The sequence below is a fragment of the Aspergillus aculeatinus genome (assembly GCF_003184765.1).
Source record: "Aspergillus aculeatinus CBS 121060 unplaced genomic scaffold BO66scaffold_1, whole genome shotgun sequence".
In the NCBI taxonomy this organism is placed as follows: domain Eukaryota; kingdom Fungi; phylum Ascomycota; class Eurotiomycetes; order Eurotiales; family Aspergillaceae; genus Aspergillus; species Aspergillus aculeatinus.
The window spans coordinates 602596-626612 of NW_020291470.1; the positions used below are offsets into that span (position 1 = coordinate 602596).

The 24017-nt window shown below is 52.3% G+C and overlaps 9 protein-coding genes across 9 annotated transcripts; 4 read left to right on the forward strand and 5 right to left on the reverse strand.

Annotated features, from left to right (window-relative positions):
- Positions 1–1842: 1842 nt before the first annotated feature.
- Positions 1843–3020, forward strand: BO66DRAFT_424839 (aldo/keto reductase family protein). Its single transcript, XM_025650190.1, has 2 exons — positions 1843–2518; positions 2614–3020. Exons 1-2 carry the CDS (start codon positions 2003–2005, stop codon positions 2947–2949), a joined length of 852 nt encoding a protein of 283 aa, XP_025509136.1. The 5' UTR covers positions 1843–2002; the 3' UTR covers positions 2950–3020.
- Positions 3021–4333: 1313 nt separating this feature from the next.
- Positions 4334–5784, forward strand: BO66DRAFT_387259 (HAD family hydrolase). Its single transcript, XM_025646253.1, has 2 exons — positions 4334–4662; positions 4734–5784. Exons 1-2 carry the CDS (start codon positions 4654–4656, stop codon positions 5457–5459), a joined length of 735 nt encoding a protein of 244 aa, XP_025509137.1. The 5' UTR covers positions 4334–4653; the 3' UTR covers positions 5460–5784.
- Positions 5785–5912: 128 nt separating this feature from the next.
- On the reverse strand, positions 5913–7835 carry BO66DRAFT_338549 (dihydroxy-acid dehydratase; the record flags this gene model as incomplete). Its single annotated transcript, XM_025644361.1, has 2 exons — positions 7725–7835; positions 5913–7644 (listed from the first exon to the last, which is right to left on the reverse strand). Exons 1-2 carry the CDS (start codon positions 7814–7816, stop codon positions 5913–5915), a joined length of 1824 nt encoding a protein of 607 aa, XP_025509138.1. The 5' UTR covers positions 7817–7835.
- Positions 7836–9460: 1625 nt separating this feature from the next.
- On the reverse strand, positions 9461–11082 carry BO66DRAFT_396950 (uncharacterized protein; the record flags this gene model as incomplete). The annotated part of the gene is made up of 4 exons (XM_025648570.1): positions 9461–9524; positions 9568–9826; positions 9909–10789; positions 10925–11082. The coding sequence occupies 4 exons, from the start codon at positions 11080–11082 to the stop codon at positions 9461–9463; spliced, it is 1362 nt and encodes a 453-aa protein (XP_025509139.1).
- A 1130-nt stretch (positions 11083–12212) lies between these two features.
- BO66DRAFT_433397 (LysM peptidoglycan-binding domain-containing protein) lies at positions 12213–13177 on the reverse strand (the record flags this gene model as incomplete). The annotated part of the gene is made up of 5 exons (XM_025650689.1): positions 12213–12325; positions 12407–12658; positions 12740–12885; positions 12960–13035; positions 13132–13177. The coding sequence occupies 5 exons, from the start codon at positions 13175–13177 to the stop codon at positions 12213–12215; spliced, it is 633 nt and encodes a 210-aa protein (XP_025509140.1).
- Positions 13178–13882: 705 nt separating this feature from the next.
- Positions 13883–14419, reverse strand: BO66DRAFT_433398 (uncharacterized protein; the record flags this gene model as incomplete). The annotated part of the gene is made up of 1 exon (XM_025650690.1): positions 13883–14419. The coding sequence occupies one exon, from the start codon at positions 14417–14419 to the stop codon at positions 13883–13885; it is 537 nt and encodes a 178-aa protein (XP_025509141.1).
- A 310-nt stretch (positions 14420–14729) lies between these two features.
- On the forward strand, positions 14730–16001 carry BO66DRAFT_363057 (MutT/nudix family protein; the record flags this gene model as incomplete). Its single annotated transcript, XM_025645099.1, has 4 exons — positions 14730–15034; positions 15213–15305; positions 15391–15631; positions 15763–16001. The coding sequence occupies exons 1-4, from the start codon at positions 14990–14992 to the stop codon at positions 15999–16001; spliced, it is 618 nt and encodes a 205-aa protein (XP_025509142.1). The 5' UTR covers positions 14730–14989.
- A 144-nt stretch (positions 16002–16145) lies between these two features.
- On the reverse strand, positions 16146–17175 carry BO66DRAFT_396952 (putative NUDIX family hydrolase; the record flags this gene model as incomplete). The annotated part of the gene is made up of 2 exons (XM_025648571.1): positions 16146–16673; positions 16789–17175. 2 exons carry the CDS (start codon positions 17173–17175, stop codon positions 16146–16148), a joined length of 915 nt encoding a protein of 304 aa, XP_025509143.1.
- Positions 17176–19272: 2097 nt separating this feature from the next.
- Positions 19273–21118, forward strand: BO66DRAFT_5551 (C3HC4 finger protein). The gene has a single exon (XM_025653397.1). It carries the CDS (start codon positions 19458–19460, stop codon positions 20820–20822), a length of 1365 nt encoding a protein of 454 aa, XP_025509144.1. The 5' UTR covers positions 19273–19457; the 3' UTR covers positions 20823–21118.
- Positions 21119–24017: the final 2899 nt, after the last annotated feature.

Here is a 24017-nt window from a genome sequence, read left to right on the forward strand (position 1 = left end):
GTTAATGGAAGTAATCATCCAGGGCGTGGGCGGAGAAGGGCGGTTTTTTTGCAGATGAGAAGCACGGACTGAGCGAGCGGCGGCTGTTGCTTTCTGTTGCCGGCGGCGGACGGAGACTCGGGCAGATGGGGCGCTTCTGACAATGCAAGTGACTTAAATGGAAGAGGCAAGGCAGGATCTTCAGGCCCGCAGCACTAAGAGATTAGAAGTGTGCGTTGTAACACACGATTCGCTGGTGGTTCGTTTTGTCGGTAGTTGGGAGTGTGGTTGGGATGCAGGAGGTTTAAACAGTAAAAGAGTAAAAGAGTAAAAGAATCAGGCAGCCCGTTGGATTGGGGGAAAACAAAGAAAGAAAGATAGGACGTTAGGTACAATCAGAACAATTGGAGTTAAGTTACAGCTCCGAGTAACTTACTCGAAAGCAGATAAAGGGGCTGACTGGCAGGTGTTGCTTTGGTGGCATTCAATGTCAACCTTCTCTCTTCGAGTTCCCCCCTCTCTTCTTCCCCCTCTCTCTTTCTCCCCTCTTCTTTCACCCCCACAGCAACCAGTGGGTTGAAAAGTAACCTGGAACCAGTCGGCTGCTACCGGTGAACCAGACATTCTACAGTACCGTACATGATTTTGAGTGTATTACAGCCAGGTCAGGTAGCATCAGGCAGATTCAGGGGAATAAGATACTAAAGCCTACAAAGGTAAGTAAATACGGTGGACAGTCCAACACCTAGTTACTGGGCAAAGCCTCATGAGTCGCCATTGACAGCTCTTAATCAATCATTCTGGTTGGTTGCCGGCAAATTCGACATTCTTCATGTTTCTGTTTTTAGCATCACAACACTTTACGGCGCCAGATTTACCTACCTATCTACTACTCTGTCCCATCCAAATTTCTCCAATTTGTCCAATAAATAGGTAAGTTGAGCGCAGATCAGAAGAAACTGCCTCTTCATAAAGTACTGTGGATATACTCTTTATTTATCTACTCATACAGAATCCTACATTCTCAACATCGGGTTTCTGGCAATGGCTTTCTCCGAAACGCTGATCGGAATCTTCGCTCTTGCCGACCCACCCCTAGTCAACGACTTGTTCCACTCGAGAGGGCTGGATTCTACGGCCTGCTCCTCTTTGAGCTGTCTTGGGATGTTTATTTTCCATTGCTAGTGCATGCCTTACGGGTTTCAGAGGGTGCGGCAATGTAGATCATCCCTAAGACATTGTCTACCTATATCTGATCATTAAAGTTACTAACTACGGCCCAAAGACGGCTACATTCATCGTGAACTGCGTTGATCTTCAGACGTCGATGAGCGTAGAGGCAATGGAGCCCTTGGAGGATGTCAATTTCCTTGCCATTCAGACTCACACTCATATAAAAGTCGCCCACTATAGCTCACTACGCCCTGCCACAATCCACAGGTTCTTTCCAACCGGGAATCTGACTTTACTGTGCCAGAACATTGTCTGAGTATCGCAATCGCACAATAGGCAAGGCACTGTACCGCAGAGGTTGCTCTCCTTGGCTTCAGATATTCTGTGGCGGCGACAGAGAGAGGGATCGGGCGAGCCGAAAAGTCGATATATCACCTAAGTCCTAAGCAAGTGTGGTTCAGTCGAGGGAATCACTGGAAGGTTGTCAACGGAGTACTCTTCCCCAGATGTAGCATGCCATAGAGGAAGAATAATGCACCACTCGAATAATGATGAAGCGAAGGAAGTGGACGGGTCGGCTGGAGTGCCCGTGAGGATGATACCATCGCAGAAACGGGGCTAGCGCCCGCCCGGCGTGATGATATCATCCGGGTCGAATGGGGCCCGCGGCGGAAAACATTCGCTCGCCTCCATACAGCTCTTTCTTTCTCTTCCATCTCATTCTCTCCCCCGCCCTTGTGGACGCTTATCTGATTCATAATCAACCCAAGATCACATAAAACTTACAGCATTCACAGTTCTCTTGGATTGCTTTTCCCACGGAAAATCCCTCGAAGCAACACCCGCAACAATGTCACCCAAATACACCATCACTGATCTCCTGCCCCTCCCCAATTCCTCCGTCCAGATACCCCGCCTCGGCTTCGGAGTCTACCGTTCCCACGCCGACAAATGCGTCACCTCCACCGCCCACGCCCTGAAGGCTGGGTACCGACACATTGACACCGCGCAATTCTACGGCAACGAGAAGGAGGTCGGCGACGCCCTCCGCGCGTCGGGCCTGGCCCGCAGCGACGTGTTCGTCACCACCAAGATCCTCAGCCCCGCCGGGTCGCCCGAGGCCACCTACGAGAAACTGGTGGCCAGCGTGGAGAAGATCGGAGGAAAGGATGGATACGTCGATCTTTTCTTGATTCACAGCTCCAAGTCCGGTTCCGCCGGTCGGAAGGAGCTGTGGCAGGCCCTGGAGCGGCTGCTGGAGGAGGGCAAGACCAAGGCCATCGGCGTCAGCAATTTCGGCGTGAAGCACATTGAGGAGCTGAAGTCATTTGCCAAAGTTTGGCCGCCGCACGTTAATCAGATTGAGGTGAGTCGTGATTCCCCCCCTGGGGATGGCGGTGCGAGGTAGTACTTTGACACAAACAAAAACACCCTTTACTGACTCGAGACACTCCTTTACAGCTCCATCCCTGGTGTCAACAGCGCGAGATCGATGCCTACTGCAAGAAGAACGGGATCATCGTCGAATCCTATTGCCCGATTGTGCGCAACTACAAGGCCAACGATCCCACGCTAGTCGAGCTGGCTCAGAAGTACAACAAGTCCACCCAGCAGGTGTTGATCCGCTACGCACTGCAGAAGGAGTGGGTTCCTCTACCCAAGTCAGAGACCCCTGAACGCATCGCTTCGAACGCCGATGTCTTCGATTTCGAGATCAGCAAGGAGGATATGAACGTCCTGGATGGTCTCGACCAGGGCAGCGGCGGTGCCATCGTTGAAGCCGTGGAGAACGAGTAGATTTGCAGTACATATCATGATGAATACCCGTGCCTAGGATTAGAGACCCTCTGCAATATAATAACTATTACGATTTGTTACTGATGTTACTCATGATCTTCCCACCCGCATTATGAAAGCTTGTAAACGATCGAGAAGTAGGCTGCGCAGGATGCATCATGCGAAGTCGCACGAGCGCTGAATCCAATAGAGATCACAAAGACTGGCAGTCGTATGCTGATCGAGCCCGAGACTGAATGGCTGCTGATCTGCGGCGCGGAAAGACACGGCCATTGGACCAGGTTAGCAAGCAGAGCTCATGCCTCGAGAGCGGATTTAGATTGGCTCTGGGGATAGCGGTCGGATTCTCAAGAGAGGGGGATTAGAGGCAGAATGACTGGTGAAACAGGTTTCCAGCCTGGTTCGGCGAAAAGGGAAGCATCCGTCAGTCTTCAAGATGATGGTGACAATGAGGGGGGCTGTCATGCAAGCAAGGCTACTAGGATCGCTGCATCTGCGCTTCAAATAGGCCACTGAGCAGTCTGCACGAAGGGCCCCAAACTCTAAAACGGACACGCGCGTGGGGTAACTTACCTAGTAGGGAGTGAGCGGTTAGTTGAGTAGCCCATTTGGACTGTACTGTACCAATGCGCAGCATTGTTTGTGGCTAGCACGCCGCCAGGATGTTCAGTTGCTGCTTAAAGCATCGGAGAAGGACGGCAACATGAGACAAACCAACCTGGACGCAACCTGGACACAACCTGGACACTGCTATTGGCGGTTAGCACGATTTCGAATGTAGTGTACCTCGGACGGTACCTAGTACCATGGCCCATGCTAATACCGAGAGCATGTGTAGGCTCAGCACAACAAGAGTGATAGCATAACATGAGCTGATATTGGAACCCCCATGCTTGGCAATGAGGGATACTCGTCCACGCGCATATAATGGCCCAGCGCTAGAAAATGGAATACTGTACTCCGACTTGAATGGTCACCTAGTGGGTGTATTTGTCCGGGTTAGTACCGTTTGCATGAGAGCACTGGGTGACTTGTAGGCCAAACGGCATGATGCGCGGGCTCTGCGCGATTTTGATTGTAAACGGGCAGCAAACAGTAGTTCCGTAGTGATTCAGTCCGAAAGTGTTGTCGAGAGAGGGTCCAAGGAGGGGCTCTGTTTACAATTGATATGGTCAGAACCATACATTCATGTACATCACGGGTTGATAGAATCTCATGGTTGTACTGAAGTGATTCTGTGGTCTTCCATCCGGGGCTGGGAAAACTATTCCTGGACGGGCTAAGCGGAGGGGCATCCGAGCGTTCCCCAAAGCAGGCTGGCTGTGGATTGTTTGGAAGAGGCTATGATCTCACTCCCCGCTTCACGCCTGCTTTCCGCCATGGCAATTGTCATTCATCCAGAAGAAAAACATTGGTGTGCCTTGAATTAGTACGACGTAGTGGGGGAGAGGCTGGTAAAACATTGAAGACTCACCCGCTTACGATGTACTCTTTTCTCACCCTTCCCCTTATTTAAACAATGTAGATGCCCCGCGTGTTGTTTGTTCTCAGCTTTTTGTTTTCAGGTAGTCAGCCACCACGAGTCTAAACAGTCTCCCCGCCTTTTCACTTCCCCCTCCATTCCATCTTCTCCATCTTCATCCTCCACTCTCTGAGCTTCATAAAAGACTTTACATACTTCTACAGCGACCCCCACTGCCCATCATGCCTCAGGTTAGTGCTACCCCGCTGCCATGGAAAGTTGTCATGTTGCTCATTTGCTGATCATCTCGCCCTGCATGCAGATCACCGAAATCTTCTTCGATTGCGACAACACCCTCGTCCTCTCGGAGGAATTGGCCTTTGAAGCCTGCGCCGACCTTGCCAATGAGATCCTGGAGAAGCACAACATCCCGGACCGGTACACCGGTGACCAGCTCATCCAGGACTTCGTCGGCCAGAACTTCCGCGGCATGATGGTCTCCCTGCAGGCCAAGTACAAGTTCGAGATGACCAAGGAGGAGCTGGAGGGTTACGTGAAGGAGGAGGAGAACCGCGTGATTGCCAAGCTGGAAGCCAAGGCCGAGCCCTGCGTCGGGGTCATGCCCGAGCTGGAGAAGCTGTACGAGTCCAAGAAGTACGGTCTTGCCGTGGTGTCGTCGTCCGCGCTGCGTCGTGTCAAGGCCTCCATCAAGAAGGTCGGACAGGACAAGTTCTTCGAAGAGGATGCGGTGTACAGCGCGGCCACTTCTCTCCCCACCCCGACTTCCAAGCCCGATCCCGCCATCTACTTGCACGCTCTCAAGGAGCGCAACAAGAAGCCCGAGGAGGTCGTCGCCATTGAGGACAGCAAGTCGGGCTCCCTGAGCGCCATCCGCGCCGGCATCCCAGTCATTGGCTATGTTGGCAGCTACAACGGTGATTCGAAGCAGCAGGAGATGGCCAAGGTTCTCACCGACCTTGGTGTCAAGGTGATCATGAAGGATTGGAGTGAGTTTGAGGACTGCTTGGCTCAGATTGAGCGTGCCTAGACGAATTGCTGTTGCGATTCACTCGGTATCCAGTATCTTCCTGGGCCTTGACATGATGTTATGATAGCGAAAGCATTGTATTTTCATATTCCCCCTTTACGAATTCAATCATGCTTTCTTCAGTTCTTGGCCGACGAGAGGCTTGTCGCAGCAAATGAGGTGTTTGATCTCTGTCTTGTGAACGGTGATTGTCGGATTTCGTGCCACAGCATGTTCCCTTTCTACAGTTATACAGAGGTTCGATAGACTTGAGCCCATCGGTAATACAGAGAAGACTTGTCCCAGACACGCAGTGCTCCTACAGTTCTTATATTACTCGAGCCGCCTCTGAGTTACCGCCATATCCCTCTACCCCGTACTCACGCTTCTTCCATCTAACAAACATATCTTCGCCTCCAATTAAGATCATAATCAAAAAATGTTATATAATTCTCCCGAACTTGATTACAACTGCTATATAGGCCCATCAGTCACACAGCCATGGCTCGCATCGCTAACAAGTTTGGCATATTTAGCCAAGGTGCCTTTCGCGGCTCTCGGTTTCGGCGCCTTCCACTCCTTCCTCCTCCGCTCCAACTCCTCCGATGGGATCTCCAGGTCAACCACTTTCTTCTCCGCATCGATCACAATACGATCGCCATCTTTGACGAGCGCAATCGGACCCCCTTCCATCGCTTCTGGCACGACATGCCCGATCAGAAATCCGTGGCTACCGCCCGAAAACCTCCCATCGGTGAGCAAGGCAACATCTTGACCCAGGCCTGCGCCCATGATAGCAGAGCTAGGCTTGAGCATCTCTGGCATGCCAGGCCCGCCCTTGGGCCCCTCATACCGAATGATGACCACGGTCTTCTCACCTTTCTTGATCTCTCCACGCTCCAATGCCTCGATGAACGCATCTTCGTAGTCAAAGCACCTGGCTGCACCCTCAAACCGCAGCCCTTCTTTGCCGGTAATCTTGCCCACCGATCCTCCGGGTGCGAGCGATCCTCGCAGGATCTGCAGATGGCCCGTAGGCTTGATGGGATTGCTGAGCGGACGAATGATCGGCTGATCGGACGGGAAATCCGGCCAGGCATTGACGTTCTCGCGCATCGTCTTGCCTGTCACCGTGATCCCCTCGCCGTCAATAAGCCCTTCCTTCAGCAGTAACTTGAGCAGGGCCGGCGTGCCACCGATCTTGTACAAGTCGTGCATCACATATTGGCCCGAAGGTTTTAAGTCGGCCAGGAAGGGCGTCTTGTCCGAGACGGCTTGGAAGTCGTCGACGGTCAACTTGATGCCCACGGCGTCCGCCATTGCAATAAGATGAAGGACGGCATTCGTGCTCCCGCCGAGGATATTCACCACGATCATGGCATTCTCAAAGGCCTGTCGCGTCATGATATCCCGGGGCCGGATGTCCTCCTTGAGCAGGTTCCGGATCGTCTCACCCACCCCTTCACACTCCGCCCGCTTCCGTGGGTCAACCGCCGGCGTGCTACTACTGCCCGGCACCGTCATGCCCAGCGTCTCGATCGCCGTGGCCAGCGTGTTCGCCGTATACATGCCCCCGCACGCCCCAGCCCCGGGACACGCATTCCGGATGATGTCCATCCGCTGCGTCTCATCGATCTGCCCCGTGATGTACTGTCCGTAGGACTGAAATGCACTGACCAAATCCAGCTTCTGGCCTCCCGCACTGCACCCGGGCTTGATGCTCCCGCCATACACCATCAGACTGGGCCGATTGACCCGCCCCATGGCCATGAGCACGCCCGGCATGTTCTTGTCGCACCCCGGCAGCGAGATGTTGGCGTCGTACCACTGCGCGTGCATCACCGTCTCGATCCCGTCCGCGATGATCTCCCGGCTCTGCAGGCTGTACCGCATCCCCGCGGTGCCCATGCTGATGCCATCCGAGGCGCCGATGGAGTTGAAGCGCATGGGGACCAGGTTGGCGCGGGCGACGGAGTCCCGCACGAGCTCAGACAGCGAGAGGAGGTGCATGTTGCAGGGATTCCCCTCGAACCAGACGGACGAGATGCCCACCTGCGGCTTGTGCATGTCATCGGGTGTGAGGCCGGTCGCGTAGAGCATGGCTTGGGAGGCGCCTTGGGATTTCGGCTGGGTGATCTTCGACGACTCGCGGTTCAGGTTGTGGTTGTCATGGTGGTGAGTTCGTGAGGAGGAGAAGGCACGCCGTCTAGTGGAATCCGAAGCAGATGTCAGTTCATGCGCAGGTCAGGATGCAGGAAAAGGGTGGGACGGGTCGGTGGGACAGACGAGTATACAGGCCTTGAGCGTGTTGAAGAAGGTATACACTGCCCGTAAGCCGTCGCTGTGCCGCGGCCGGCTCTGAAAATAGCCATCGTCATGTTAAGCCTGCAAGCTGTGTTGATTAATACTACGATGCTAGATTTCTCAGTCCCCCACGACATCGTCGAGTCCATCCAGGCTTTTATACCCTCCCATCCTGCTACAGGGGTCTATACTCTCACCCCAACTATCTCGGCCTTCGATGCGATATACTCCAGTCCTCTCGGGCTGTTGTCCGAATGCCATGATTGCAACAGTGGGTACGGACTACAGTACAACAGATCCCAGGCTCAGCTGGTACCCTGATTAAGGGGGACAGCTCCGCTCGGACAGAAGTCCAATCCAATCAGGATCCCAGCATTATGACCCCAAGCACATTTCTTTTCTGTTCGTGGACTATTATCCATGATCTGGAAGCAGAATCTCGGCCTTGTTTCCGATCTTTCTTACTGCTTTGAGTCACGGTCAATGATTGCATTCAGGAGTGCGGTATTGGACGAATGGATGGTACTATGGGGTACTAGGAAATAAGCATTCCAGGATCCAAGGGATCCACTCGGTCCGGTCGGAGTTGGGTCCTCGCTCCCCGGATGGTGGTGGTACTGAGTAAGCACTGCATCAACTAACTAACTATTGGATGCTAGCATAGCTGAACTCAGTCTGCACTATGAGTACTTCCAAGATACGCGCATTATTGGTCAATCATGATGCTTTATGAGCTTCAGTTTTGCAGTTTCGTGTTAGGGAAGACTGCATCAGAATTGTAGGTCCAACCACAAGTCCGGAGTCCTGATCCCGCATCCATATTTCCCAAGTCTCCCGCACCAATGCACCTACTTTGGTCCTTTGACCTTGTACTAGGTAGTCTACAAAGATGTTTGAGTCCAAGGGTTCCCTCTTCTGGCTTTATGAAAAAGGCAGCTAGTAATAGAAAAGCGAATCCTCCGCCACAGAATCAAGTGACGGGTGAACGCCCCGAGGCACGGATGCTTCTACTGTAAAACGCACCCTGCGACAACCTCACGATGACTATACGTAGCATCTGGAGTGTAACTACGAGCAGACCCCACGCGGATCTCCCGCTGACTCCACACGCAGGCTATCATCTACACCGTCTATCTACCACTCACCCAGCCGAAAGCCCTAGAGTAGGAACTGGATCGGAATCGTTTCTGTTCCGGCCCTATCTCCGGCATCCGGATGGCATCCGGATGGCATCCGGGAACACCAAGCTTCGGAAGACCGGGTCGACGGAGCTTAGAGATACCGAATGTGCTGATCGAGAACTTCCCATGAATGATCGGCCAGCATCTTCGAGTCCAGGATCATGAGATGCCGCTTTGTGAGGACTGCAGGCTCTCAGTCCGTTGTTAACTCCGTGGTTAACCCCGTCGGGGGTGTGATGGGCAGTATCAACGCGGATTTACCCCAGAGTATTGACTATAAACATTCTGAATTACCGGACCATGGACAGGAGAAGAGACAATTAGCCATATTTGTCGCTGTCCGTCAAGCTCAGCTTTCCTACTATTCCTACTCTCGACACATCGACACAGAAGCAGCAATGGCCGCGAAGACCGCAATTCGGTATCAGCTCCTCCAGAAAGGAGGCTCCTTTGTCCAAGTCCCAACGCCATATCCCGCCCCAGGCCCGGAAGAAGTCTGTGTCCGAACCAAAGCCGTGGCCCTGAACCCACTGGACGTCAAGAACCGCGACCACGGTACTTTGATCCCCAGGCATTCCTGCTGAGGACTGGTGGAGTGATCCTGCATACTTGTACAAGTCTGGATGACCATTAGCATCACCCACATGCCCATCAAGCGCTCGAAATGTGTCCAGTCAAGAGAAAAGCGAGTTACACCATCCTTAAACAAAGCACCGGTCTTTTCGGCAGTCACTTCTGAAATTGGGTTGGCCACGGGCTGCAGTGTCTCTTTGACCGGCTCTCCCAAATTTTGACCCTTCTTCTTCTCCTTCTTCTTGGTCGCCTTGATCCTACTGAGGGCCAGCGTCGGTCCATAAGGAATCTTCCAAAGACTGTGTTGCGACAGAAGCTTCCGGTTCAGGACTCTGTAGAGGTTGCAGTGCTGGTTGATCTTCCCACAACCGAGACTCAGTTTTAGGTGTTATATTTGATCCTGGTATCGGACCTGGATCCATGTCCAATACAATCTCTGCCTCTGAGACAGGCTCTGGCATAGGCCGATCCTCAACTTCGATCTCATGCGGCTCAGGCTCGGGCTCGGGCTCGGACTCGGACTCGCTTGCAAGCTCAGCCTCTAGCTCAGGCTCAGGATCGAGTACAAGCGGTGACTCAGAAAGCGGTTCCAGCTCAGCCATTTCCTCCGGCTCACCAAGCCCACCAAGGGCTTGATTGACTTCCTCTCTGTCCCTCTCAAAGATGGCCAACGTTTCATCGACGATGAAGCGATCAAAGCTTCCTTCCATGCCAATACCATATTCCCCTATGATCTGTCGCAGAGATACTTCTCTATCCGAGAATGCAGCCTCTAAACACCCCCGAACAAACACCTCCACCCAAGTGCGAGCCGGCTCCACGTCACGGAGACTGTCGTATATCTCTCTTAACACTTTCAAAATATCCTCCGTTGGCAGCCGCTGCGCGAACCGCCCCAGAAAGCCCTGGGCCAGCTCTTGTAGGCCAGGGACTTCGTACAGCACCGCCGCAGCGTAAGTGTGAGCTGTGCGCGTAAGCTCCTCAATGTCACGGGCGCGCAGGGCCTCGGTAACATCGGCAGCGTTCTTGATGGGTGGAAGCACGCTTTGAAGCGTTTCGTATTGACCGGTAGAGAGATAATGAATGAAGGTATGCGCGGCTCGGGGGTTGATCGTCAGCTCGAGATGATAAAGCGGGCCTTGTGATCGGATCGACCACTCATTGTATGTATCAGGTTCCCGGTAGAGCTCGGATGGATTGCACTTGAGTATAGGGAAAGGATGCAGGTAGTATTGTAGAATAGTGTAATACTCCTTTCCCACCTTGAAAGTGATTGGGGAGGTCACGTAAGGACTGCTCACGTTAGCGCCATCTTGAAGGGAAGAATGGGAAGCGAAAACCGAAACAATGAAGATAGGATTACCAAAGAACACAAGGAAATAGCAGGCATGGACAATCTAGACAGAAGCTTCAATATTGCGGGCTTACCTTTCGTCTCTCTGAGTATAATCCAACAGCTCTGGAATGCTGAGGTCTGCTACTGGCTCTGGCTCTGGCTCTGGCTCTGGCTCTGGCTCTGATACCCGAAGACCTTCTGCATTGTTGAGGCTCTTCAGGTTCGTTCTTTTCAGCTTCTTCTTGCCCATTCTGTTGGAGGGTTGGCGTCAGCTTGTCGAGATGGATTGCAAAGTCGTGTCGAAAGGCTCTTTTGTGTCTGAATTTATAAGTCCTCGAAGAACAAGTTCAGGATTGATCTATGAGGGTGGAGTCCACAATGATCTCTGACGGCCGGTGCGACACGTCAGATCATATCCCTGCAAACAAGGCTGCGAGCGCCACACGTATGCAAAGAGCTCTGAGAAGTAACTGTGCGTTGGCAAGCGTACTGGGCGGCGCATTCTGAACTACCGGAAGGCAGCCAGTAACTAGTATGGGGGTACTGTACATTGTGCTTGTTGAGCGGGGTAATTAGTGCAATGCTTCGCGTGGCTTGTTCCGAGTTACCTCCTTTTCGCCAATCAACTTGGCAACTTACCCCGAGCCCCAATTAATGATAGTAGCTCGGAAACAATCTGTCTAATTATGCAGTGTACCTTCACGAGTTGGGTATCTCGGCTTGGATTCTCTATTGAAGATGACTGAACTGGTAAGGGAAAATCCAAGGTTTTTCTCGCTATGCTTTGATATAGTTAGCTAGGGTGGGTATGGTCTCACACGATTCAGCCTTCTAGCCGATTTGCTCTGGCGTAACCATCCATCGGTTTTGCTTCTCTATGGATGACGGCCGTGATTGCTCTTGATCGACGGTTGTAGAACAGCCTGTAACAGAGAGAGTTTGTTAGGTTTGTATGTTGTAGATATCTCCATAGCTGGAGAGATCCCTCAAGGTAGAACTCAATCAACCAAGGTCATATCATACCACTGGAAAGAGACATTTAGAGACGAGAAGTCGCGTCTTTAGACTGAAGGGGGATTCCGTAGGTGCCAACCCCGCTAAATCTAGATAGCCGGCTCACAGGGCATGGCATGGCGTAGCCACGTGAGTTCAACGTCACAGACTCGTAGCGGTGAATTGAGACATATTAGCTGTTGTCTATGCCGCATTACGGCTTCAATATCTGAGAAGGGTAAGGTGTATTAGTAACGAGAGATATTGGACAACACCGATACAGAAATCAAGTAGAGCCACCAAAGAGCAGCTCTGGTCAGGTGAATACACCTCGCTGGAGGCATTCCTTTTGACCACCCGGAAAAACCATGAAAGGCAGCAAAAACTTCAGTTCCCTAAGAAACCTGTCGTACAGTCCGAGGAGATGGCCGGATTCCAGGCCAAGAATTGAGCCTCGGTGATGTCGTATTTGGTTGCGACAGTAGCACAATTATCGCCGGCTGATCTCACATTAGTTTGTGACCCCACATCGAGGAATGGCTGGAATTAGTACCATGGTTTAGCCATGGGACCAGACTCACATTGCGCAACATAGTACTCATCGCAGTTTGAGGAAATCCCACTCTGAGTTGGGCCAGGGGGAGTCACCGATGCCACGGAGGTAGGCGTGGCTGGGGTCCTTGTGGTAGTGCTGGAACCAGACACCCCGACACAGTAGGCTTCGTCCGCCCAGAAGCCGGTCGTACAGTCGAACGAAATAGCTGGGTTCAAGGCGAGGAACTGGGCTTCGGTAATGCTGTATTTGGCTGCGATAGTGGCGCAGTTGTCACCCGCTGCAAACGGAGAAAGTTTTTAATCAGCATTTCTGGACTCAAGGACCGCCATGGGGGGAGGAGGGTAGGGAGTTGACTTACTCTCTGCGACAGCGTACTCGTCACAGTTCGCCGGTATGCCGGATTGTGTGGGGGCCGGTGGTGTGGTGAAAGGAAGAGAAGACGACACAGAGGGCGAAGCAGAAGAAGCAGAAGAGGATGCAAGGGTCGTGGAAGCAGTCACACGCCTACACAGTAATCCTCATCGGCCTAGAAACCAGTCGTGCAGTCCGAACATATGGCAGGGTTCCAGGCCAGAAACTGAGCCACTGTGATATCGAAGTTGGCGGCAATGGAGTCACAGTTGTCACCGGCTGCGAGGAGAGTAAGTGCATCGGCTAGCAAGTGTGGTCAGGGTTTGAGTGTCTTACATTGAGCGGCGTAGTATGCATTGCAGTTCGCAGCGATGCCGGTCTAAACCGGAGCAGTGGGACTGGTGGCAGCTGTAACTGTCGTCAAGGTGCCGTTTGTCGCAGTCATGTTGCTGTATTGCCAGTCAGACAAAGGGTCAACACAGTAAGCGTCACCCGTAACAAGATCCGAGTCGCAGGTGGTATAGTTGAGCGAAGGGTTAGCTTCAGTAAACAAGTAAGTAATACTGTTGGCCAGACAGATGTCCGAGCAGTTGTAGTTCAAGCTGGCCTTATTGACAAACCACGCACCGTAGTCAAGGGTGGTTCCTAAGACTACCCAACCGCCTACTAGCGGATTGACTGCTTCAGCCTCGCCGGAAGACGTGGTATTCAAGGCCTGGCCGGTATATGTTCCGCCGGGAGGAGAGACGCAGAGCACCGAGCCCCAGTTAGGATTGGTCGAGTACAAATTGGAGCAATTCCAGGTCCACTCTCAGCTGTTATGATGAAGTTGGCGACCGCAACACTAGAGTATGTATTGTTAGACTGTACGGAATAGACATCGGTACAGGTCAGAAAGAGGCAGAGAGCAGTGCCAGCTGAGATATCCGAGTAATTGAGGATATTGGGGTTGGTATAGTACATGGTTGCCGCCGACACCCCTTCTACTAGAGCAATGAAGTCACACGTGTCACTATTTTCAGTGGTGTAGATTCCCCGAGACACAGCTGGGGGTTGTCGTGGGTATAGATATATTAAAGGCGCTGGCCGTGGCGTTGAAGTCTGCTACCGTTAAATTGCATGTTGCTGCCCTGTACTTAAAGATCAACTGCTAGTCATCGTTGTAGGTATCCGAATAAGCATCCGCCTGTATCAGCTCCAGCTTCTTTACATAGCAATAGGAGCACAAGTCCGAGGTTGAGATGTTGGACAACGAATCGACGTTGGCAAAGGATGCAATCTTATCTATGTTATTGGTAGCATCCGGTGACAGCTTATTGATCGCAGGCGAGCCAGTGCATATGGGAGCATTCTTCTTACTATTGCAGTTCTCGCCTGTCTTGGGGTCCACGAAGCAAGATTGATTCCAGCTGCTCCAGAACTGGCCAACGAGAACCCGGAACGACATTCCAGGAATTAGTTCAGCTGATGAGCCGCATTTAGCCGAAACCGAATCATGCAATTGCGCAATCGAAGCCTCGCAGCTGGAAGCACAGATCAGAGCTGTCAGCGTGGCATTGTCCAGGCTATCACTGTAGTCATCTGTGTCAATCAACGAAACGGCGTCATTGCAGTCGAGCGTCTGGTACAATGGGTTTTCGCACGGAGATGACAGGCCCGAGCCAGATAGAGTGCCGTTAGGGAACATTGACACGCTTGTCGAACTCGCATTATCGGAGTCAGCTGTGCGTGGATGAGCCTGGTGCTCAGCACGATGATGAAAGTACCCATGCGACAGAGAGCGGGCAGCCTGTCCCGTTATGAAAAAGCACGAAGCTGCAAGAAGTAGAAGAAGTGATTGCGGTGTCCCATAGTTGAGAAGCCAAGCAAACGATGGTAGAGATTCAGACCAGGAAGAGAGAGACGAGAGAAGCTCAATACCGAGATGGTGATGGGAACTAGAATTATGAAGTCTTACAGTTCTACTCAAGGACCCGCGCATGAGACGACTCTAACATCCTCGCAAATTCCCATTCAAATCCGACAATCTATTATACAGGGCCCATGTTGAGGCCGGCGTGAGGGTCTGTGCCCCTCTTCCCAGTCCAGTTGCCGGGCCGATCTGCCCCTCTTGGATCGACGTCAGCCAGCCGCACAAGAGCCTCACAACTATCTCCGTTCAATAGATATCATAGATCAGCCATTGCTTCGTTTCAATTTCAATTGCATCCTCGTACCCAAACAATTATAAAATTGTTCACACCAATTGACCGACAATATGTCCAAGAACGCGCAATCCAAGATCATCTCCAGAGGTCCATTGGTAAGGTTAACCAACCTCTTCCCCCCCCCCTCCCCGCGCCCCCTTCCCCAGCGACAAAGCCCAGACAACTCAGCTCTCTCGGTGACACAAACACACTCACCATGTCTCATATGTATCATCCCGATCAAGCCCGTCTAGCCCAGCCCCCCCAACTAAAAATAGCATCACCTCTCCGTAGGACCCCTCAGAAGCCAAATGGGCCCGACTGGTCAAAACCACCTACTCCGACCCCAACGGCGTCGAGCGCACCTGGGAATCTTCCGAAAGAACGGTGAGTTCCATCCGGACCCTCTTCTCCCAAAACCCAAAAGGAGATACCCTGTCAGACTACGACATCGCTGACGGGGTGGTTCCAGACTCGCCCGGAGACCTGTGAGATTGATGGCGTTGGGATCGTGACCATCCTCAACAAGGAGACCGGTCCAGAGCTGCTCCTGCAGAAGCAATACCGGCCCCCGATCGACAAAGTCGTCATCGAGGTTCCAGCCGGATTGATCGATGCAGGTGAGACGGTGGAGGAGTGCGCCGTCCGGGAACTCAAGGAAGAGACGGGGTATGTGGGTGTGGCGGAGCAAACGAGCAGTGTCATGTTCAATGGTGAGTTTTCGCTCTTTGTTTTTCTGCCCCGGGCGGGCGGCACTCATTCAGGCATTGAGAAAAAGGAATGCGACTGCGCTCTCGCGGTGGTAATGGCTGATGCTGAAACATTTCTTCTTTTCGAAAACTAGATCCCGGGTTTTGCAATACTAACCTGAACATGGTCCATGTCCGGGTGGATATGTCCTTGCCTGAGAATCAGAACCCCAAGCCGGAGCTGGAGGATAATGAGTTCATCGAGTGCTTCACGGTGCCCTTGTCGACGCTCTTTGCGGAGCTGAAGAGGCTCGAGCGCGAGGGTTATGCTATTGATGCCCGGGTGGGCACGATAGCGGAGGGGATCGAGCTTGCGAAGAGGTTCAAGCTTTGAGGTAGTTGTTGTAAAGAAAAAGGCTTCGGATTACGGATGGTCTACGCCTGAAGTTACGAAGCCCTCGAGGGCGCGTCAACGAGATGACGGTTCCCCCGTGTTAGCACGGAGAGAGATGGCATCTGCTGCCGTGGTTCTAGACTTCTAGAGTTTCCCTTCCTCTTTGAGTCCCCTGTACAGCGCCCATGCGGCAAGGGTCTTCCCATCGCGCACACCTTCCTTCCATAGATCCTTTAATGGCACCACCTTCAGCGTAATCTTCTCTCCGTGCTGCCGTAATCCGGTCAGCCTACCCTGCAGACTCTCGATCTCCTTACGCGGCATGCGCTTCTGGCACAGAAACAAAGGGATGAACTCGTCACTGCCGCCCGCCGAAGGATACACGGCCTTCTGCAGCGACTCTCCCCCCTTCTCCTCATCTTCTGACCCGGCGGCGCCCGGCTCCAAGGCCAGCGCCGTCAAATCGATCAGCTCCTCTTGCGGGATGGTCAGCCCTGTCTCCTCCTGGATCTCTTTGGCCGCGCCTCCCGCAAAAGACCCACTGTCATCCAACATGCCGGCGGGAATCTCCGTGAAGGCCAGGGATCCCGCCGGAATTCGAGGCTGGATGGTCAAGACGACGCGTTTTTCTTCTTCATTGGATGGAGGGACGTCGTCGGGTTGGAGGATGAGCTATGAGTTCGTTTTCCGACGTATAGCGAATTAGTTCCCTCATGTCTTTTCAGATGCGGGTATTTTGACGGAAGAAACAAAAGCAGACGATAAGCGAGTAAAAAGCAAAACATACCAGCATCCCCACACTGCCCCCGCGTAGGAAGACGCTGCCCGGGAGTGTCTCGCCGCTCCCGTTCGACACCTCTGCTTTCAGCTTCACAAAGCCCAACCGCCCACCGCCAAAATAGTCGACCGCCTGGATATCGATTCCGCGAAGGACGTACGGGTCTCGGGAGAACTCGTGGGGGAACTGTTGTTGTTGGTGGTGGTGTTGCCGGCTCAACGACCGCTGCAGGGTGCTGAGCCAGATGCGAAAGGCGGGGAAGCGCAGCAGAGCATCGCGGCTTAGGTCTGCTGTCGACGAGACGGGGACGGTTTCGGAGGACGGTGACGCACCGTGATGATCGTGGTCGAGGTCGAGGTCGAGGTCGCGAGGGATTGTGAAGCTGGATAGGGACATCTTTCTGGGCGCTGAGAGGAGGAATGGCCGTACTGGTCGATGAACCGTTCGTCGGAGGTGCACGGACAGCCACCGGGCGGCGGGCGTCATCAATGGATCGAAAGGGAGTCTACCGTAGCAGGGGGGAGGGGGGGTGGGTGCGTTGGTTGGTTGATGAGTTGGCTGTTTTTTTGTCTCACTAGATTTGACTAATGGAATGATTGGAGGTGAGGAGCAGGATGAGTGAGTAGGTAGTATGTACGCATCCAGTACAGTACTGTACTTGTTCTCGTTTGATGAAAGGCTTGGGCGATTTTGTTGGGTTGTTTTGGCGGAATGACGTCGTGGTTGGAAACGTCAACTGGTGGAAAAGGGAGGAGACTCGGAGTGAGGGAACAATCAACAACTCGACTTCACTTATCCAGAGTCACATCTTAACCTCTTAATACTTCTTTCTCTACCCTACTGCACTGCCCCTCCGGCCTTGACTTCCCCTTTCCTGGGATTCTTCCCGAGATTGGATAGACAACGAAAACACGACGACACAACACCTCTCAGACAACCGCCGCCAACAGCAACAGACTTCCAGCCTTAGCCTTCTGGGCTGGACTCTCTCTCTTTGACTTTCCCCCACAGTCAACCAATCACTCCTGCAGCTCATGCTGTATCGTCCCCATTCCTACGGTCGAAGCTCCCAGTAGTGAAATTACCGGATCAAATGCTGCTCCTGGTCTGCTGCTCCGCATGGCTCTTCGCTTCTGCCTCGTCTCTGGCGGGGTCAGACCCGACAAGACTGACGGTCAGTGAGTGAGTGAGTGAGTGAGTGACTTGGTGTGGAGTACTCCGTACTCCGTAGTGAGTGATTGAAAGGTTCCCTTCCCCGTCTTTCCCGTGACCTTCGCTTTGTCCGAGAACCCCATCGCCTCCTTCACTCATCGCCGTGTTTGCTTTCCGTCTGCTCCCTTCCTCTTCGACTCCCTACTCAGCTACGATTGTGTGCGTGTTAGGCCTTTTGCACCCGCCGCCGCCGCATTCACAAGCACCACCGTTCGTGTCTCCTCTCGGTCTCTCTGCCTCTCTGCTCTCTGCTCTCTCAGCGGTCTCTCACCGTCTTTATCACTAGCTATACTTCACGTTCCCCACAATCTCATAGTACCTTCGCCTGGAGGCTGCAACCTTATTCTACTTTGAGACGACGCGGCGCTGTGTGAACGTATTTCTCTAGTTGAGGCCGTGTAAGCCCGGTTGAGCTGAGCCCGCATTCAAGATCGTCCAAAGTTAATAGTCTGACTGCGTGCCAGAACTCCTGACTTGGGTTCGGATTCCATCCAAGTTTTGCTGGATCACGCTGTGGTCCTTGTTTTTGCTTCTGCCTTGCCTCGCCTCGAGGATCCTTGCTCTCTTCAGAGCCCGTCTGTGGTCTCCGTTCAAGCGAGACAATGAGAGGAAGATTGCAAAGGCCCTAGTAGGCGAAACGAGTCTTCTGCGATTCTGCGATATCCGGAATGGTACTGCCTCGAGTACCCCGCAAACAGAACTACCAGACGTATTCGCGCTGCCTCTTTGAGTTTGAATATCTACCGAGCTACAAGCCCTGTATAGGTCTTTGTTGAGAGATCAAAGCAGTGAATAGGAGCAAGATCACGTGAAGAGAGCCTCTACCGACTCACCTCACACTGTCTATGTTATGTCGCCGCCTTGACTCGCAATGAATCAATTGTGAATGATGGTTGCTCTGCTTCGTCATATTTTCGGACCGAGCTGCACTGATCACTATGATGATGGTCATCTTGATCTGAACCGACCCATTTCCCGTTTTCTGGGTCGTTATTCTTGCCAGAACCCGAAACACGGCAGTGAATATCAAGTTCTGCCAAATATCGAATATCCGGGCATGAGATCAGCTCGGCTTCTACATCTTCTTGACGTATGAACGTGCTAGGGCCCCTCTTGCTACCCACTGTGAATGTTGGCCAGGGAAGTTTTTTATATCCCCTCCAGTGAAGTCAACAATTGTGGCATCTGAAAGTAGCTTTTCTCTTAGTCTTCGTTTTCTTCTTAGAACCTCACTTCTACTGACTCAACCTCCTTTCTGTCACTTTCTGTTCTTTCTACTTTATTTGAACATACAAGTATCTGCAATTTCATTTGGATCTTCTTTTGGGCCTCGTCTGGCTCGTGGAGTGTGTGTACCACGTTTGACTTAAACCATCATTTGCTAAGCCCAAGTGTTGTTTGCTTTACCGTGATCGTCAACAACAAATAACGTACGCGGTAGCAGGATAGCACAGTGTCGACCGACGATGGAAAGCTCACTCACTTCGATCGCAGAACCATGTAACCTCATGGGCACATGGACCAGTTACGCCACTTCTCCCACTGACTCGCATTCAAACACTCAAGCCTCCCCTAACAGCCAGCGAGATTTCCACAATCCATCCACCGAATCGAATCCTGGGGATACAACAATGTCTGGCTATGCCCAAACTCATGGTCACGAAATGAACAGTGGGACTGGAAGCTTCATGTCTCAAGAGACCCCAGTCCTTCAGCCTCCTCTGGACTACGCACGGGCTCGCTTGCCACCACGACGACGGCGGGTATACAATCAACTTTCAGTACAGCAGGAAAGAGTATTTCTCAACCAGGCGCTTGACGGTGCCCACGCTACATATTATGCTCCCGCAACTGCTATGGTCCCGCCATCAAATCGCATGGGTACTCAAATGAACGGCCTTCAAGCGGGAGGCGTAATGGCATTGCAAGATTCGAACCCAACTCCGATGGAGCCTAGGACAAGCCACCAGGGACCTGTCGCACAGCCTCACTATTCGCCCTTGGCATCTAGAACTCTGCCGCAGACACAAGGATTTGTGCCGAATGGATCCGTGCATGGACCAGGCCAGCCACAACTGCAACAGCCGCAGACCATTGCTCGCATGCCATATCCAGTATCTGTCGCATTGCCCAGGAGTAGTGTGCCAACCACGGCTGTCCCAATGACGGTACCAACATGGACACCCCAGTATGCGGCAGCTGTGAGGCCACTGCAGCCGCAGCCGCAGCAACAACAGCAACAGCAACAGCAACAACGGCACGATGAATGGCCACCATGGGAGCCTTCGCCAAGACCTGTTGCAGCTCTTCCGGCACGGACACCTCAACTGACGGCTTATGGTAGACTACCGCCAGGAATGGTGAATGGAGCCGTGGCGATGCACCCTCCACCCAATCCTCAGGCCCGGGCAAGCGAGCTCCGGCGTTCTCAACTGATGCATATGATGCAGCGATCACCACCCAATCCAGTGGATGCTCGAGCTATGCAGGAATATGCCCACAGCTTGAGCCGGAACCAACGCCTGCGTCAACCTCAGGGAGCCAGTACTAATCCTCCTTTGCAGCCGGAGAAGAGTCTAGACAACCAGAACAACGGCCGCCCGGACCCGAAGGAGTCGGAAGAACTGAGCGTCAACCTAGAGTGCAAAGTCTGTTTCACGCAATTGGTCGACACCGTCCTGTTGCCATGTGGCCACGCGGTGCTCTGCCGGTGGTGTGCAGACACCCATCTGCCGAGTTGTCGGAATGACCCGACGCGCCTGGAGGGGGATCCGAGCTGTCCGATTTGTCGTGGGCCGGTGAGACACAAGGTAAGTCAGATAGATGGATAAAGGCATTCCCACAAGAAAACTGGGACACTATTTTGTGTGTCCTTCCCAAGACAAGCTTGGCTAATGTGATATCCAGGGCCGGATTTACTTTTCGTGATTGTTGTGTGGTTGGGTAACGCCGCTGCCTTGTTTTTTCCCCTGTCGTGTTGTTGCTGCATTTGGATAACGGCGTTTGGTATCGATGAAAGAATGAGATGTCATGTCGCTGCACCAAGACCAGATATTAGAGTCGTGAGGTAAGAAAGGACAGTACAGTACAGTAATTGACCTACATATTTTCCGTGTCAATGCTTTTGGGGACTTCCTTTTGTCGCTAGCACCTGGAGATACAAAGAAACAAAACTTGAAAATCGATATCTCATCCCGGATTCTTCGAGGAGTCTTTCCAAGTCTCAGTCTTCGTGCAACTTGAAGTTGAATTCAAGGTAGCTCCACCGTCTGCGAAGTAAACCAACCCTATCCCTCTAACAGGCTAACAAGCGAAGCTGTGATGTAACACGCACATCCATACGGAGAGCATAAAAAGATATCCCCGAGGTCACGTTACGAACATCTGCAGCCACCGCATGGTACTGTAGTACCGGTAACTAAGCTACTCAATCCAGAAATAGTGCGGTAGTCCAGCTGCGTGGCAGCCACCATCCACAAACAGCAAGAGCCAGAAAATAGCAAAGACCGGAACCAAACACCGGATCGAAGGAAGCTTCTTCTCTCCCTGGCTTCTGTGTTTCCCCCTTGTTCCACCATCCACACCGTACCGGTACTCCGTAGTCTGCCAAATCATACCATTACTTTTCTCCCCGATTGTCTTCCCTGTGATCTCCCCGAGCCCGCTCCTGTCAACTTTGCCCCGTCCGTCGGGGCCGCTTACCTTGATTAACTACTGAGAAGGGAAGTTTAAAAAGAGAGACAGAAAAAAAACTCTTGTTCGATTCGATCCGATCGAGGGAGGGCCTTTCATTGGCAGATCTGAGGAATGCTTGGGCTTGATTCAGTCATCGGAGATCTCTCGATTCGACCCTCGGACCCGATCTCGCAGACGACTGGTGAATATGTGTCGTGCAACTCGGTCTTCAAGACTTCTACGAGTAAGTTAGTCTATCTGTCACTGCTTGTCACTCTCACATGTGTTTCGTTATCCAATTTTCTTGTGGTATACCTGTCATTGAAGGATGGTCCAGACCTTGGCACATGACTTAGTGGTGCTGTGTGTGTGTGTGTGTCCACCGCTGGGTTTCGCTCTTCTAAATTTGTCCATTTCGATCGTCGAGGTCCCTTTCCTTCGTGTATGAATTAGGTAGGAGGGATGCATCAAGTTCCAATTGCATCCGCGAATCTCCACTTGGATTTGGGGTCAATCTCTAAAGTTGACCCCGTTTCTTGCTTGGCTCAAGTAAACATGGCTGCTTAGCTCGGGCTAATCTGTCTGTTTTGTCCCTGTCATTTCAATCAGTCCAGCCAGCCAGCCACGATCAGCAATAGACAGGCAGTATGAAGATCGCGGATTGGTTCCTCCATCCTGTTTCGGTTTTGGCTTTTTTTCTTGCCCTTCCGCCTGCAACTTAGCCGGGAAATATGTATCGAGAGCACCAGGGGAGAGATCCAGGAACAGTGTGAGCGGGGAACAGCGGCAAGTGGGTATTGATCAGATCAAAGAGAGAGGGTTTCCAGGAAATCCGACGGAGGGGGTTTAGCGCTGAACTTGTTGGCAAAGGTCATACTCGGTAGTCTTCAACTGACTTTTTGGCCATGTTTTGTGCCCTCCTGTCGCGCACCTGCTTGAGTCGGTTACGAGGTTCTGTCCGGTACAATGCATGTTGAACCACACTAGGAACAAGACCAGCCCACTGCCACTACCCGGGCATTGATCCCGACCTCTGCAAGATAATCGATAGTACATGCGATGTTGTGAAGGAGGGGGAGAGAAAGTTTCGAGCTCTAGCCACGCGACAAGGAAGCTGCGAATATCTCCGAGTCAGTCCCGACGAGGCGGCACAGGCAGTAGATCCCGGTTTAGCGAAAGATCTATGATTCTCTCTTGCGCGCCTGTATCCTACCGGTAGTTTCTCGAATTCCTATCCTCGATTGATGTGTTCTCAATCGCTTGTTGCATGTATTTGAGTAAGCGACATCGCTGCTGATCGAGTCTAGAAGCTGGTGGCAGCCCATTGGGGCAGGATTGGCGAGTACGTAGCATGTAGCTCGTAGCATGTGGCGGGAAGCCATGCTAAAGACAAGATACTCGAAGACGCCACGTAGGGGACTTGGAGTGTAGTTGACCGATATCTCGGAATTGAGTTCCAGATTACCGATAAGAGAAATTCCTTTTCCGTGCCACCCAGAGACTGAAGCTTGTAGCGAGAAAAAGGTCTCCTGGGCGAGAGTCTTTTTTAGTTGATCAAACTGACGTGCCATATGCACGGGGGACTTTCGAACCAATAGCCGGTGTTGGATTGGCACGAAGTAACTGCTGTGGCTGATTTGGAGAGGGATGAGATCCCACGAATGAGATTGCTTGGAATCTCTCGGTCTTAGTATCGATGCTGGTGCTAATGCAGTTGTAATGGGTTGGTAAATTGACACTGCAGGGTTGCTTTGCATTTATCGTGTTCCGCATCGTTGTTGTTGGGGGCTTCGAGGACTCAAGTAGAGATGTAAGGAAGAGCGAAAGAAAATTCATGTACCGCAGTCGGGGAGATGTACTACAGTAGTTATAGCAAGGCTAATTGGTAAGCTCTTTCTCGTTCGTCGAAGCTCGAGCACTTTCGTCTAGAACGATGAGTTGCCAATCGACGTGGCTTGCATGGTTGACACTAAGGGGTCGGGTCAGGGGTATCATCGGCTGTAATTCCAGCGAAGAGGGGTTGTTCGCCTTCCTCCTGGTCAAATTGTCATCTGCTCCATTAGGAACAAGGACCGAGTGAAGCTCTCTTACTCATGATGGTTGGTGGGTTTTTGAAGTTAGTGAACAATCTACTCCGTGCTCATGCAAAGAAAAGATGCGCCAAGGAACGGCAATGCACATGGCCGGGTATAAGTCGCATTGGTTTAAGGCAACCAACAGACTCGTTGCTTGGGTGGCTTTTCAAGGAGTGAGGGAATAGCTACTGTGGGAGCAAAGTAGCGCTGTCACCATAGGTCATTAGGTGAGTTGATCACTCCTGGAGAGAACACTACTCGGTGATACCATGCAGA

Coding starts and splice junctions, on each gene's coding strand:
- BO66DRAFT_424839 (XM_025650190.1), top strand. CDS start 2,003: ATGTCACCCAAATACACCATCACTGATCTCCTGCCCCTCCCCAATTCC. Junction 2,519..2,613: donor CGCACGTTAATCAGATTGAG/GTGAGTCGTGAT, acceptor ACTCCTTTACAG/CTCCATCCCTGGTGTCAACA.
- BO66DRAFT_5551 (XM_025653397.1), top strand. CDS start 19,458: ATGGAAAGCTCACTCACTTCGATCGCAGAACCATGTAACCTCATGGGC.